The following is a 14656-nucleotide window of genomic DNA, read 5'->3' as shown; positions in this document are numbered from 1 at the left end:
ACATGATATCTGTCTTCAGTCAGACCCGGCAGGTCCCTGCCTCTAGGGCGCCACCTTTGTGGAAATAAAAGTGGCCCGGCAGAGTGAAGGGGGTGGAAAACGATGTGATTTTGGAAAGGCAGAAAGGGTGTCAGGGAAGGTTGCGCAGGCTGTTCACCGTACAAGGGAGTGAGCAAGTCATAAAATGCAATCTGTCCTCCACTCATCTGGCAGCCCTGTGGCATGGGTGTTATCCCCTCAGGTTCCCCTAGCACCTTTCAAAGGTGGCAACACAGCCCTGGAAGTAAGAGTGTCTGGACCCCATCTCCCTACTGGATCAGGAGGATAGGACCTTTTTTCTTTTTTCTCTCTTTGTGTTTTTTGTTTTTGTTTTGCTTTTTTGGGGCACACCGGGTGATGCATAGGGGTTACTCCTGGCGGTGCTGGGGGGACCATATGGGATGCTGGGAATCGAACCCGGGTCAGCAAGGCATTTAAATGCCCTACCCGTTGTACTATCGCTCCAGTCCCCCTTTTTTCCTTGGCAGGCTCTGTGTCTTGTGCTCAGAGGGTGCTTGAGTGGATGAAGGAATGAGTGACTGAATTAATGAATGAAATCTTGTCTTTCCAAATGAAGACCTGACAAACTTTAGCCCAGGGTCCCCACATCCACCGGGAGACTGGAGGAGGAGGGCTGTGGGTTCCGCTAGCCCCCACCCCCAGGCCTCGGGAGAGGTGACCAAAAGCAGAATGACAGGGAGAGCCTGGCTCAGGATTCAGGAAGCTTCTGCAAGAGGCCAGGGAAGGGAGCACTGTCCCTGGGACTAGCTGTTGGGCAAGGCGGAAGGGGACACTCCAGGGTGGGGGAGGAGACGCAAGTAAAGGGGGTGTCGGAGGTGCTGGGGGGGGTGTCCTGTCCCCTTCCCGCGGGCAGGATTGCTGGGGGAGGAGGGGGACAGAAGACAGCCGGGAAGAAGTGAAATCGGGGCACCGGGTGAGGGAGGGAGGAGGGGGCTCGGGGAAGCCCGCGAGCCGCGGGGTCTGCCGGAGGCCCGGGATGCCCGCCTGGGCCCCGCCCCGACGCGGGTGGCCGCACCGTCCCGGGGCGGGTGGCGGGTCGCGAGCGCGCGCACCCCGCGGCGCCCGAGGGCGGGGCCGGGCACGTGTCCTGGGCCCCCCCCTCGGCCACGTGACCCGCCGAGGGCCGGACGGGGCCGGGCTGGGGGCCGCTCGGGCGCCCTGGCCGCCGGGCACGGCTGACCCGCGGCGGGGCGGCGCGCGCGCGGGGACACGGCGCGGCCCAGGGAGGCGGCGGCGCGATGTGGAACGGGTAGGTCGGGGCGCGCGCGCGCGCGCGTGGGGGTGGGGGTCCCCGGCGGGCCTGCAGCCGACCACCGGGAGGTACCCCGCGCCCCCAGCCTAGCTCAGTCCAGCTCGCGGCGGACGCGGAAAGGGGGTGCGCGGCACAGGGCCCCCACGCCGCGCCGAGCGCACGCACGAAGGATGGATGGGGGTGCAGGAGCGCCGGCCCGAGCAAGTCCTGGAGCGGTGCCCCCGCCCCCCGCGGGGCTGCGGGATGCGCCGGGAAACGGAGCCCCCCGGCTCTGCAAGTTGCGCAGATGTGGGGCTGGGACTTGCCTTCAGCCCCGAGTCGGGCCGGTGGCTCCAGGAGGCTGGGGAGGGGCGTGGAGGGGGCACTCGGGGGGTTCCCTCTTCTTGGCCTGGATGGACGGGAGGGGAACCGGACAAACATTTCCTCCGGGGGTCTGGGAAGGTCAACTCCTGGAGGGGCGGGGGTGCAGCTCTGTAAATCAGGCCCGATGGGGGGGGGGGGGTCCCTGGCAGGCTGGGATGTCGCGAGCAAAGTCTGAGAGTGGGGAGCGGGCGGTGGGGGTCGAGCGGGGAGTCATAGGATTGTCTCTCCGGCTCCGGGTGCGGAGGGAAGGGCCTCGGGAGGGGGTGTGGAGGAGGGGGAGGAGGAGGAGGAGAAGGAGTTGTCCTCTTTGCAGCCGCTGGCTGTCTGCCCTGCAGGGAAAGTCCGCCTGGTCTGGTGGAAGCCCGTGCCCCTTAGGCTTGGGGGCGTGAGCGGGTCACAGCCCCTGAGTCACCTCTTGTGGGAGGGGAGTGACCCAGGCAGAGGAAGGTGGGTGGCGGAGGCAGGACCCTGGGCCGGGATCCCCAGCGCAAAGGATGCTCCCTTCAAGGACAGAGCCCAGAGTCCTGCACAGGGAGTCCAGCCGGCCCGCTGCCCAATCTCAGCCCCTCCGAGATGCGGTGGGCTGCCAGGGAGCCCGTAGGAGTGGGCTGTGCACGGTCCTCGGCGTGCATGTCTGCATGGGTTCCCTAGGGTCTGGGCCAGCACACAGTAAGTTTGTCCTCGGGGCTGGTGGAAAGCGTGAGGGGGAGGGGAGGCCCATATAGCGAGAGAGAGGCTGTCGGGCTTCCCCTGAACACAGCCTTTGCGTTTGTTTTGACCACACCGGATGGTGCTCAGGGGTGACTCCTGGAACAGTGCTCGGCGACCCTGGGGTAACAGGCATCGAAGCTGGGACTCCTGCATGCCTCTCCCCGGCTTGGATGCCGCCTGAGCAAGTCCGTCTCTTGCACAGGGACTCCTCAAGCGAACACGTGGGACACAGGCAGCTCCCCTAAAACAGGGCGGCCCCCCCCTCTCCCCCTTCCAGCCTCCAGCCTGCCCCGAGTTGATGGGGTGAGGATGGCATTGTGGGTACTTGTGTGGCCAAGGCGGTGCCAGGCCCCTGGGACCGAGGGTGGCTCAGGGCTCCCCCGTGCCTGGTGGTGGACCCCCCATAAATATCTGGATCCGGGGTGCTGCAGGAGACGGCAGCAGTTTCTCGGCAGGAGTCTGTGCCCCGAGTCGCAGGGACTGTGGGCCGAGTGAGTGTCATGTACGCAACGCACTGGGTGTGGGGAATCTGCTCAGGGTCAAGGTCAGGTGGGACTGGGGATGTCACTGGGGGGGGGGGAGAATATTTGCCCTGCGATGAGTGAGCCCTGGGCTTGATCCCTGGCACTGAGAAATAATACAATAATAGCAAGAACTGGGGCTGGAGTGATAGCGCAGTGGGTAGGGCGTTTGCCTTGCAAGCGGCTGACCCAGGTTCGATTCCCAGCATCCCATATGGTCCCCCGGGCACTGCCGGGGTAATTCCTGAGTGCATGAGCCAGGAGTAACTCCTGTGCATCGCCAGGTGTGACCCAAAAAGCAAAATAATAATAATAACAACAAGAACAGTAAAGTTACAGGGTCCAGTAAGTAGTTGCTGGGAAGGGATGAAGCCTGAGTCACTGTCACCACCTCCTAGAAGCCCTCCCACCCTGCTGTACTTGGAGATGACTTGTCTCTCCTGCTGCCCTTGAATTTCTCCCACGTGTTCGAGGCTCAGGCCTTCATTCATTGCCCTACCCGGCCTAAGACTGTTCTGACTGCCCCCCAGGATCTGCTCCCAACAGGCCTGCAGAAGGGATGATCAAGGGATGGGATGCTGGAGATCTGGGGGAAAGGGGCAGAGCCCTGGTGAGCCGCTGGGGGTGGAGCCATGGCCAGCAGCTGGGGGTGGGGGCGGAGCCTTAATGAATTGTGGGCCGGGCCAGGCGATGGGGCGGAGCCGTGGTGAACCTCAAGAGTGGTGGGGGCCGTGGTGGGTCGTTGGGCACCGGAGTGCAAGACTGTCCTGTGCTCTGGGACCTTCCCTGCTTGCTGCCTCCTGGATTTCACGACTGCTGCCCCCACCCCCTGCCCAGTCTGAGACTGTGGCCACTCCCTCGGGCCTGGCGTGCCCCCTTGGCCACCACCACCCCTTCCTCACCCCTTCCTCCCCTGGGTGACCCCTTGCCTGGATTCACCTTTCCCCCGGGTTTTTAGTGACATGAGCTCATCGTGGCCCTTTCCTCCCTGCCCCCACCCCCACCCAGTCTCCAGTGCTCCCACCTTCCCCGAGTGCTCCCCCCTTCCCAACGACGACCCTTTGTAAGCCTGCGTCTCCCCTCCCGACCCAGCGCTGGTGTGGCTGCTTCACAGCTGGGGGTGCAACTCCCCCCTCCCACCCCAAGAAAAATCCTCCAAATTCGCTTTTTGTTTAATTTGGGGCCACAGCTGGCTGTGCTCAGGGATCACCCCTGGCAGTGCTCGGGAACTATATGGGATGCCCTGATGGAGTTGGATCAGCCCCTCCTGGACTGGCCATCGCCCAGCCCCAGGCTCTGCTGCCTTGGAGCGTTTCTTCACCTCCTTTCTGCCTCCAGGGCTGACAACGGGGGACAGGTCTCGGGACATGCCTGAATTGGGGCTCTGTCCCCAGCCTGTCGTGTCCTTGCCTGGGTGGCGGTCACCATCCCTTGTCACTAGGGCTGGCCGAGCTACCATGAGGTCGGCACATGGGGGACTCAGGGTGCTAGGGATCGTGTGCGGGCAGGGTTCAAGCAGAGTTCAAGGCTGGATTTGGCTTCTCTGGAGCCCCCACTAGAGGCTAGTCCCCGGGACCCCCTCTCGCCATGGGCTCGCTGGGCCCCGACTGGGGTGAGCGGGCCCAACCTTCCCTGTGGCCTCAGCTGCCCCCCACTGCTGCCCTCTTGCTGGGTGAGCCGTGGCCGCCCCGAGCACCAGCGTCTCTAATGGGGGAGCAGGAGGGAACGGGTTTGCAGGAGGGCTGAGAAAGGCAGGACCCCACTGGGTGCATGCAGGGCCCTGGGGGCCTGCCTACCCCTCTGATGCCAGATGCCCGAGGCGCGACCCTCCTGGGTAGGCCAGGTAGGGGGCTCCCGCGGTCCCCACTCAGTGTTTCCTGGGGAAGTGGCCCTTCCTGAGAAGCCACCCCAGATCATCCGGCCACCCGCTTCACTTACCGACCTCCACTCCTGCTCCTCCATCCTGGCCCCCGAACAGACAGACCCCTGCAGAGCCTCCTGGGCACTGTTTCACAGGGGCAGCCCCAAAGGGGAGGAGTTTGCTCGCCCTGCACCCCTACACTGAGTTCTCACCCCCAGGCCTGGGAGGCTGCAGGATGTGGAGAAGCAGGGACCCCCAGGGATCCCTGCTGGGTGGGAGTGTGAGGGAGGGTCTGCTCGTGGGGTGCTCCTGTGTGCACAGCCTCTGCTGACCGTACCTCACTGTCTGCGGCACCTGGAGGGGGGAGGCGGGGCGGGTCTGATGAGACTGTCTTTGACTGGGGGTGGAGGGGGACACATGATCTCACTGTTACGTCCCCTCCTGGCTGAGGGTTCACCATTGTGGAAATGGTGGGGGGCCGGCTGGGGTAGGGGCAGTAGGAGTCTCTCCCCAGAGGCTGCCCACCTCTGGGGGGCCAAGTCTGCAGTGGGAGAGGCTGGTGGGGCTGGGGTGAGGTGGGGGGGCCTCTGAGACCCCAGCCTGCCCTGTGCTCATTCTGCTGAGGTGGCCACACCCCACCCCAGTCTGCTGTCCCCTCCCAGGGCACTGGGTAGGGGTGCAGGTGAATGCTTGGATGTGTACAGGGGTGGGGGGCTGCAAGGGGGGCCCTTAGACTCCTCCACTCCACCCCAGCCCTGCAGGCAGCCAGACTTGGGGTCAGCCCCCAGGGCACAGCGGACCCAGGGCTGAGCCTGGCATGGACCCACGCCTCCTGGGAAGTGGTTCCTGGGGGTGGGGTCCATCTCCCTGGGACAGCCCAAGGGGTCTCCCCAACCCCTGGGGCCCTACAGCTTAGCCCTGAGACAGGACCCCGGCATGGATACAGGCACACAGCTTGCTTGCATACACACATACATGCAGACACCCTTGTACCCCTGTAACCCTGCAGGCATACACACGTGCACACACACACACACACACACACACACACACGCAGATGAATTGCACTGTTTTCTGTGTCCACTTTGTGCTGTATGTCCACTGTGTGCCATGTCCACTATTTTGTGTTCACTGTGTGCTGTCCACTATCTGCCATATTCACTGTGTGCTGAATGTCCACTGTGTGCTGTGTCCGCTGTGTGCTGAATGTCCACTGTGTGCTGTGTCCACTGCACACTTGCACCCCCAGTCTCTGGGGAGCTTTGGGCCTGCCCCAAGACCAGCTGTCACCCGGCCCATGGCCATGCAGGCGCCCCTGCAGAACCCCCCCTCCCGCTCTCAGCGTCCCCAGCCCCCCTCAGCAGGCCTCCGCTGCAGAAGTTGCTGTCTCAGGCGGCCGCTCTGCTGAGTGAGCGAGTCCGAGTCCGAAGATGCTGCCTCGGCACAAACCGGAGCGCCAAGCCCGCCCCCTGCCTGGCCGCCAAGAGGGGGGGTGGCCAGGGGCGGAGCGGAGGGGTCAAGGCTGGTGCGTCCCACCCCTTCCTCCAGGGGCTCCATCTCCACCGCGAGGGGCGGAGCCTGAGCCGAGAAGGGACACTCAGCCCCAGGAAGGTCGGTGGGAGAGTTGGGGACTGTCCCCGCACAAGCTGGGCTGCAGGAAATGGGTCCCTCCGCTCTGGGCAGCCCCGGGCGGGGTGGAATCTGCAGTAACCACAGCATAGGCTAGCACCCGCTCATGCCCGCTGTGTGCCAGGTGTCCGCTGTGCGCCCTGTGTCTGCTCTGGACCTTGTCTGCTGGACGCTGAGTATCCTCTGCGTGCTGAGGGTTCACTGCATACCGTGTCCACTCTCTATGCTGTGTGTCTGAGTGACCGCTGTGTGTTGAGTATCCACTGTGTGGTGTGTCTACTCCATGTTGTCCTCACTTTGTGTGGAGTGTTCCAGTATGCCGTTTCCACTGTGTCTGTTGTGTGCCAAGTGTCCACTGTGTGCCAGGTATCCACTGTGTGCCGGGTATCCATTGTGTGCTGTGTGTCCACTGTATGCCTTGTCCACTGTTTTCTGTGTCCACTTTGTGCTGTATGTCCACTGTGTGCCATGTCCACTATGTGCTATGTCCACTGTGTGTTGAATGTCCACTGTGTGCTGTCTTCTGTGTGCCGTGTCCACTGACCGCTGAGCAGAGTTTTATTTATTTTATATATATATATATATATATTTTTTTTTTTCTTTTTGGGTCACACCAGGTGATACACAGGGGTTACTCCTGGCTCTGCACTCAGGAGTTACTCCTGGCGGTGCTCAGGGGACCAAATGGGATGCTGGGAATCGAACCCAGGTCGGCCGCGTGCAAGGCAAACGCCCTACACGCTGTGCTATCTCTCCAGCCCTGAGCACAGTTTTAGCCCTGAGCGACCCAGGCATCAATGAACAAGGACCCCAGATTCTGCCCTTGCCCCGTGGAAGCCCCGGTCCTCGCCCCTTTTCTGGTGACCTTTGCTCACAGATGGGTAGACTGAGTCCCTGGGGCGTCTGGGGACCCACGCTGAGTCTGCCCTTTGCCCCACAGCCAGCCGCCGTCGGAGGCGGGCCAGCGGGGCGTCCCTGCGGCCTGGAAGAGCGGGGGCGTCTGCCCGGGCCTCGGGGCGTCCCCAGGAGGCCGGGAAGAGGCCCCGGGGGAGGATGGCCAGGCCGGTGCCCCGCTGGACGTGTCCCGCCTGCGCAGCTCTTCCATGGAGATCCGCGAGAAGGGCTCTGAGTTCCTGAAGGAGGAGCTGCACCGAGCGCAGAAGGTGCGCAGAGGGCGCAGTGCGGGGGTGGGGTGCGCTGCGGGGGAGGGGTGCTGGGAGCCGCTGCAGGGTGCTGAGGGAGGCTGGGGAGCCCTGCGGGGTGCTGGAGGGCTTGGGGTGCTTTGGAGAATGTGGGGGACACTGGGGGCCTTGAGGGGGTGCTGGAGGGAGCTGTGGGGTGCTGGGGCTGCTCTAGGGGTGCTGGGGGTTCTGGGGGGCGCTGCGAGACCCACTGGGGGAGGCGCAGAGTGCTGGGGGCCTCTGGGGAGTGCGGGGGAGCCGGGCGCAGGGTCTTGGGGTGGGGGAGCTGCGGGGTGCTGGAGGGCGCTGTGGAGGTGCTGGGGGGCCGCTGGGAGTTGCGGGGGGCGCGGGGTCTTGGGGTGGGGCCGCTGCGGGCTGTTGGGGCACTGCGGGCTGCGGGGGGCCGCGGGGTCTTGGGGTGGGGCCGCTGCGGGGTGCGGGGGCGCCCCGGGGTCTGGCCCCGGGCCGGGGGGGCTGAGCCGGCTGCCCCGCAGGAGCTGAAGCTGAAGGACGCGGAGTGCGAGCGGCTGTCCCGGGTGCGAGAGCAGCTGGAGCGCGAGCTGGAGGAGCTCACTGCCAGCCTGTTCGAGGTGCGTGCGTGCGTGCGCGCGCGGCGGGTCGGGGGTGGGGCGCGGGGCCCCGGGGCGCCCACTCACGCCCGCACCCCTCTCCGCAGGAGGCCCACAAGATGGTCCGCGAGGCCAACGTGAAGCAAGCTGCGTCGGAGAAGCAGCTGAAGGAGGCGCGGGGCAAGGTGGGGTCCCCCGAAGACCCCCAGGGCGCCTCCCCCCTACCAAGCCCCCCTCCCGTCAGTTGCACCGTCCCAGGGGGCGGCGGGGGCGCCCAGCCCCCTGCAGGGCTTCCGGGGTGATCGCCGGCCCTGGGGGTCCGGCCGCCTCCCGGACCCAAACACGTCGGGCTCCGGACAGGCGGGACGCCGTGCGGTGCCTCAGTTTCCCGACCCGTGCCCTGGGTCCCGGCCGGGGCGGGGGCTGACAGGCGCCCCTGGCCGTGGCCAGATCGACATGCTGCAGGCGGAGGTGACGGCCCTGAAGACCCTGGTCATCACGTCCACGCCGGCCTCCCCCAACCGCGAGCTGCACCCCCAGCTGCTGAGCCCCACCAAGGCCGGGCCCCGCAAGGGCCACTCCCGTCATAAGAGCGCGCTCTGCCCCACCGGGTCGTGCCCTGCCGTGGGACACGGCCTCCCCGTCGCGGCCGCCGCCGACAAGGAGGGCAGAGAGGTGAGGGGCGGCGCAGAGCCGCGCGGGCAGGGTGCAGGGTGGGCGCGGGCCGAAACGCAGGAGCCGGGAGAAGCCGGGCTGCTCCCGGGCGCCCCCTGGCGGCGCTTCCGCCTCCCCGCCCTTGAGGGGCCGCGGGGTACTCTGTGGGTCCAGATGAGCCCAGCTTCAGGGCTGGCTGCACCCCTCACGCCCCCAGCATCCTGGGGTCTCTGGCCGGCTCCAGCCTTACCGCGTCTCTGAACTCAGGAGGAGGCGCCGGCCAGCCCCTCGCGGCCCCTGAGCGCCGAGCCCCCAGCGGATACTAACATCTCGGTCCCCGTCTGTCTCTGCACCTGTCTGTCTGCCCGCCGTCCCCCCTGCCCAGTCTGGGCTGCCCCCGCTCCTCTCCCTGCTGCTCTGTGTGCTCCCCAGCAGGGCAGTGCTCCTCACCTACGAGCCGGCCTGGCAGCGCCCGCCCGGGGAGCCGCCTGCTGCCTCTCTCTCCTTTTCCCGGCAGGTAATGGTTCTGCAGGCCCAGCACCGGGATCTCTTGGCATGCGACACTGTCCCTCCGTGTGCCTGTGCCCGTGTGTCCCTCCGTGTCCGTGGGCCCGTGTGTCTGTCTCTGTGCATGGGCCCGTGCGTCCCTTCCATGTGCCTTGGCCCGTGTGTCCCTCTGTGTACACGTGCCTGCTTTGTGCATGTGCCTGTGTGTCTCTCCGTGTGCTTTGACCCCGTGTGCCCCTCTCGTGTGCATGTGCCCATGTGTCCTTCCACATGCATGGACTCACTTCCCTCCGTGTGCCTGGACCCGTGTGTCCCTGTGTCCGTGGGCCCGTGTGTCCGTCTCTGTGCATGTGCCAGTGTGTCCTTCCACGTGCATGGACTCATGTCCCTCCGTGTGCCTGGACCTGTGTGTCCCTGTGTCCGTGGGCCCGTGTGTCCATCTCTGTACATGGACCCGTGTGTCCCTCTGTGTCTGTCCTGTGTGTGCTGTGTGTTCCTGGGCAAGTGTATCCCTCCGTGTGCATGGTTCTATGTATCCCTCCCTGTCCCGTGTGTGCTGTGTCTCTGGGGTCCCCGCTTGCACCCACACTTCCTGTGTGCTCTGGGTTGCTTGGTCTCGGGACACCTCTGTGCCTGGGTTTCCTGTGTCTATCCACGATCTCTGGGGGTGCCGTGCTGATCAGGGGTATCCATGTATACTAACATGCCAGTGTGCATCTGTTGTGGCCCCAACGTGCTTGTGTACTTGCCCCTGTGTGTGCCAGAGTCGCTGTATTTCTGGCCCGTATGTCGCCCACGGCTCTTCATCGCCTGAGTCCCCACTCGGGCATCTACATCTTAAGCATCTACCTGGGGCGCTCTCTGCTGTCCAGGTACCTGCATGCACCTGTGATCTCCATGTCCCTGCTTGGGTACACACAAGTGCCTGTCGTACCCAGGGCCTGCATGGGCCCGTGGAACCCGCGTGACCCGGTGGTACCCTCAGGGTCACTGGGAGTAAGGGTCCCCAGGACTAGGCCTCAGACCCAGGTGTGAATACTGAGTACAGTGCGGATGAGAGTGTCTGGGGTCCCCTGCCGTGGCTCCACGTGGCCTCTCAGTGCCCAGTCTACACCTGAACCCTCTGTTCCCTGCTCACAGGTGGACACCACCCTGTTTGCTGAGTTCCAGGCCTGGAGGGAGACGCCCACCCTGGACAGGACGTCCCCCTTCCTGGACAGGGTGTACCGGGAGGACGTGGGCCCCTGCCTGGACTTCACCATGCAGGAGGTGAGGGGAGGGTGGGCAGTGGGCAGGGGTGCCGGCCTCCCCACCCACCCCCCGTGCGGTCCCCTCACCCTGCCCCCATGTGCTGCAGCTCTCAGCGCTGGTGCGGGCCGCTGTGGAGGACAACACGCTGACCATCGAGCCCGTGGGCCCGCAGGCACTGCCCACGGTGAAGGTGGCCGCCGTGGAGCGAGGCAGCACCAAGTACGCCAAGCACCCCCGGGGTTCAGGACGCAGGCAGGGACTGTGTCGCCAAGAGGAGTGCGGGGTCGGGGGCTTGAGGCACCCCTCGTCCCCCACAGCAGGCTCCGGGGGGTTGCCAGACAGTAGGGTACACTCGCTCCTGGCTGCCCGGATCTGGCCCCCGGGACAGGACCATCGGAACTGAGGTCCTGCTGGCCACGGAGCACTGCCACAGAGCATTATGCCGGCCTGGGGCAGAAGGCAGCAGGTATTAAAGAATGAGGCGTGTTGGGGACCCTACCAGCAGGTGACGCGGGGAGCCAGAGCCGAGGACTTGGCCCCCCTGAGCCCTGGGCATGGCCCCACAAGGCCAGCTCCAGCAGTCACACAAAGAGGGGACCCTTTGGTCTCCTCCTTCCTGGAGAGCCAGGTCAAAGCCTGAAGGGGTGGGGTCATCGGGAGGAGGAGGAGAGGTAGGGGGCGTGGAGGGGTCACTGCCTGTCACTGGGGGAGGGAAGGGCCAGCTAGGAAGGTCAGGAGCAGCTGAGGGGCCTGCAGGGGCCTTGTGACCAGATAGAGGGGAGACAGACAGCTGCCCAGTGGGAAAGGGGGAGACTGCGTCGAGGCCCCACGAGAGCGGGAATGGCCAGCAGGTGACCCAGCTTCCTGCCCCATGGCCCAGTTTGGGTTGAAGGTCCACTCAGAGCACTGTGCGGAGACTTTCGGGGGTGGGGAACGCCGGTCCCCTCGATGTGCCCCCTGGACGCTCTTGAGCTGGCTGGGGGACCCCAGTGGTGCCAGTGACCCCCTCCTCTTCCCACAGCACCTGTGCCCTGAGCGGGCTAGCCCGTGCCTGCCGCCACCGCATCAGGCTGGGTGACTCTGAGAGCCACTACTACATCTCGCCATCCTCGCGGGCCCGGGTGAGTGCCCGCGGTCAGGGACAGCTGCACCGGCCCAGGGCAGTACCTCTCCGCCCCCCTGCGAAATGGACACTCAACTTATACTGGGAAGCCCCTAGACCCGGCCAGGGTGGGGACGGGGAGCAGAGAAGGTGTGACCGGGCTGCTGGGAGACAAGGACCCCTAGTGGGCTCTGTCCGGGGGACCGTCAGCACTGCCCCGTGGGCTGCTGGCATCCGCCTGCCTTGCCTGGCAGAGCCCGACTGGCTGAGAGCCCGCAGGTCCCTAGGGTGGGCGGCCCCCTTGGGTGCCCTCCGCCGCCCTCGGGGGGGGGGGGGGGGTCCTGTCCTCGGAGCAGGAACACAGGCCTGGCGCCCTGCTGGCACTGTACTTGGCCGCCAGATGCCAGTCGAGCCCGCCCTGTTGCGCTCGTGCGCCTAATGTGGAGCTAACGGGATGGATGGTGGACTCGCCACTGTGCCCTGAGTCGGGGTGGGGGGACCACCAGAGAAAGGGCTGGCGGATCACAGCGTTTCCGCGCCTGGTTTTCGTCCACAGATCACCGCCGTGTGCAACTTCTTCACCTACATCCGTTACATCCAGCAAGGCCTGGTGCGGCAGGACGGTGAGCGCCCCCTGGTGGCCCAAGGCGAGGCGCGCGGAGGGGGCGGAGCTACGGGAGGGGCGTGGTTAGAGGCGGGCCAGACTGGTGGGGGCGGGGCCAGAGGCGGGCCAGGCCGTGAGGGGCGGGGCCGAGGGCCGTAGCGAGCCAACAGGGGCGGGGTTAGAAGGGGGCCAGCCGGGGGTGGAGCTGAGATAGGGGCGGGGCGGATGCGCAGGGGCGGGGCCGAGACGTGAACAGGCGGGCGGGGGCGGGGCTTAGGGACCTGGGACAGCGGGGGCGGGGCCAAGGCTGGCTGGCAGGAGGCGGGGTTTCCCGGCGCCCCGCGGTCCCCCCCAGGACCCTCCCCTGCCCCCATCCCAGCCTGGGCCCTCTGCCCAGGCGGGCCTCCACCCCGGCTGCGTTGCCGGCTGTCCAGCGGCAGGCCGGCCGAGGGCTCCTGCTCTCGGATGGGAGTTGTACTGAGAAGCCACTCTGCCCCGCCTCTCCAGGAAAAACCAGCCCGAGGCCTCCCTGGCCTGGCCTGTGCTTACTTTCTCCTTCCCAGAAGCCTCTCCCAGCCCACAGGGCCTGGGACCAGCTCCCTGCCGCAGGCCTGGCGGCTGGCCGGGTGTTCCCTGTGGCCCTGCACGCCCCGCCCCCTGTGGCTGCCTCCTGGTCCCCTGAGCACAGGCACCCCTGCCATCCCTGGGGAGGGTCTGTCTCGGGCCCCCAGCGCCCCCTCCTCCCTGGTCTCGAGGCTGATGGTTCATGAGTTCAGGGAGGCCCCAGGGGAACTGTCACAGAGACAGAGCAGCAGCGCTGGGAGGTGTGGGGGCTCCGACCTCATCCCCCCGGAGCGCCTTTGGGCTGTGGCCTGCCACTGGGGGCAAGCGGGAGTGGTCACCCACTGTCCCCCTCTTTTGTGTCTCTGTTAGCGGAGCTGATGTTCTGGGAGGTCACGCGGCTGCGGAAGGAGATGGCGCTGGCCAAGCTGGGCTATTTCCCCCAGGAGGCCTAGGCCTGGCCCCGGCCCCGCAGGGCGCTCTGAGCTGGAGCCAACATCTGCCCAGGACGGAGGCACAGACCCAAGGTGGGGGACTCTGGAACCAGCCCTGAGCCGGCAGCAGAAGACACGAACCGACAGCCAGATCATGGCCAACCCCGGCCCACCCCAGCCCAGGGCACCACGCACAGCGATGGCAGCTGTGGCCCGTCTCTGACGCAGTGGTACGACGGCCACCAGGACACTTTCCCCAGACCAAAGAGCTCAGTGTTTTAGGAGGGGACCCCAACCCCCCATGCCCCCACTTCAACCAGCACCCCTCACTGGACTGGAGCCGCTCCCTGCCCTCATCAGGGGTCATAGAGGATCCCCCACCTCAATTCCCTGGATGACCAGCACCCCCTTGTGACCTTCCCTCACCCTGTTCCCAGGGATCTCCCCACTGGGCAGTCCCAGGAGCTCCTCCAATGGGCAGGGCCGCCCGGTCCAGCCAACCTGTGCCTATTCAGGAGTTATCCTGAGGTGGCTCCTCCTCTTTTTTCTCCTCCTCCTCCTCCTCCTCCTCCTCCTCCTCCTCCAGCTCCCTGCCAGAACCCAGAGGCCCTTGGGCAACTCCTCTGGAAGGCTCTGGGCACTTTTCCTCCAAGGAGAAGCGAAGCACAGATAGGGCCAGGACGCCCACTTGCATGGGTGACCATTCAGAGGGCAGGGGCGGAGGCCGGCCAACCCCTGCGTGTTGGATCCAAGTGTGTGTGTGTGGGGGGGGGGGGACCGGGAGGGCAGGAGTGGGCCCCTCCTCACCCCTCACTCTCCACGGTCCCCTCAGGACCTGGACCCAGGTCCGACCCGGCCCAGCCCTCACCGTGTCCCACTTCCTCTTCTGAATGGAATGTAACTCGATCTCTATTTAATAAAGGAAGGCTTTGTGGGCAGAGGCTGGGCGGCCACGCGCCTTCACTCCTGTGTCCTGGGGCCCGGGCCAAGGCTTGGGCATCTGAAGGAATGAAACCAAATCCTTTCCCTGCCTGCCCTCGTGCTTGGGATTAACCCCAATCCTGAAGGGATTGTTGCGGGAAGTAGGTCCAGAGCCCTGCCGGGTGCTGTGTGGGGTTTTGGGGGTGTGGGAGGGTGTGTGTGGTGGTGGTGAGGGGGAATGAGCCCGGCTTCCTGTGTCCTGAACCGGGGAGGGAGGGCTGAGGCTGGACCTGCCTGGGGCTAGAGGAAGCCTGAGTCCAGAGCCAGGAAGCTGCTTGCCCTGGCCTGGGCAATGGCACGATTGATTGGTGATGTCTGCCAGCAGAGATTGGTGATGTCTGCCAGTAACAGGTAGGGACTTCGGGGGCCTTGAACAGGCTCTAAGCAAGTAATCACAGGTGGAAGATGGTGGTAA

The 14656-nt window shown here is 65.6% G+C and overlaps 1 protein-coding gene across 2 annotated transcripts; it reads left to right on the top strand.

Moving 5' to 3' along the window:
* Positions 1 to 1156: 1156 nt before the first annotated feature.
* Positions 1157 to 14181, top strand: RAB3IL1 (RAB3A interacting protein like 1). Of its 2 annotated transcripts, XM_056131788.1 has the most exons (11): positions 1157 to 1309; positions 7338 to 7560; positions 8073 to 8168; positions 8255 to 8332; positions 8598 to 8822; positions 9187 to 9318; positions 10449 to 10577; positions 10666 to 10778; positions 11581 to 11680; positions 12218 to 12284; positions 13199 to 14176. In XM_056131788.1, the coding sequence occupies exons 1-11, from the start codon at positions 1299 to 1301 to the stop codon at positions 13279 to 13281; spliced, it is 1257 nt and encodes a 418-aa protein (XP_055987763.1). In that variant the 5' UTR covers positions 1157 to 1298; the 3' UTR covers positions 13282 to 14176. The 2 variants fall into 2 exon arrangements, with proteins under 2 accessions (XP_055987763.1, XP_055987764.1); XM_056131789.1 differs by lacking the exon at positions 9187 to 9318 and having other exon boundaries at positions 13199 to 14181.
* Positions 14182 to 14656: the final 475 nt, after the last annotated feature.

Source organism: Sorex fumeus, unplaced genomic scaffold (assembly GCF_029834395.1).
Source record: "Sorex fumeus unplaced genomic scaffold, SorFum_2.1 ptg000093l, whole genome shotgun sequence".
NCBI classification, from domain to species: domain Eukaryota; kingdom Metazoa; phylum Chordata; class Mammalia; order Eulipotyphla; family Soricidae; genus Sorex; species Sorex fumeus.
This window is presented reverse-complemented; position numbering and strand designations above follow the sequence as displayed.

Coding starts and splice junctions, on each gene's coding strand:
- RAB3IL1 (XM_056131788.1), top strand. Junction 10,578..10,665: donor TGGACTTCACCATGCAGGAG/GTGAGGGGAGGG, acceptor CATGTGCTGCAG/CTCTCAGCGCTGGTGCGGGC. Junction 12,285..13,198: donor AGGCCTGGTGCGGCAGGACG/GTGAGCGCCCCC, acceptor TGTCTCTGTTAG/CGGAGCTGATGTTCTGGGAG.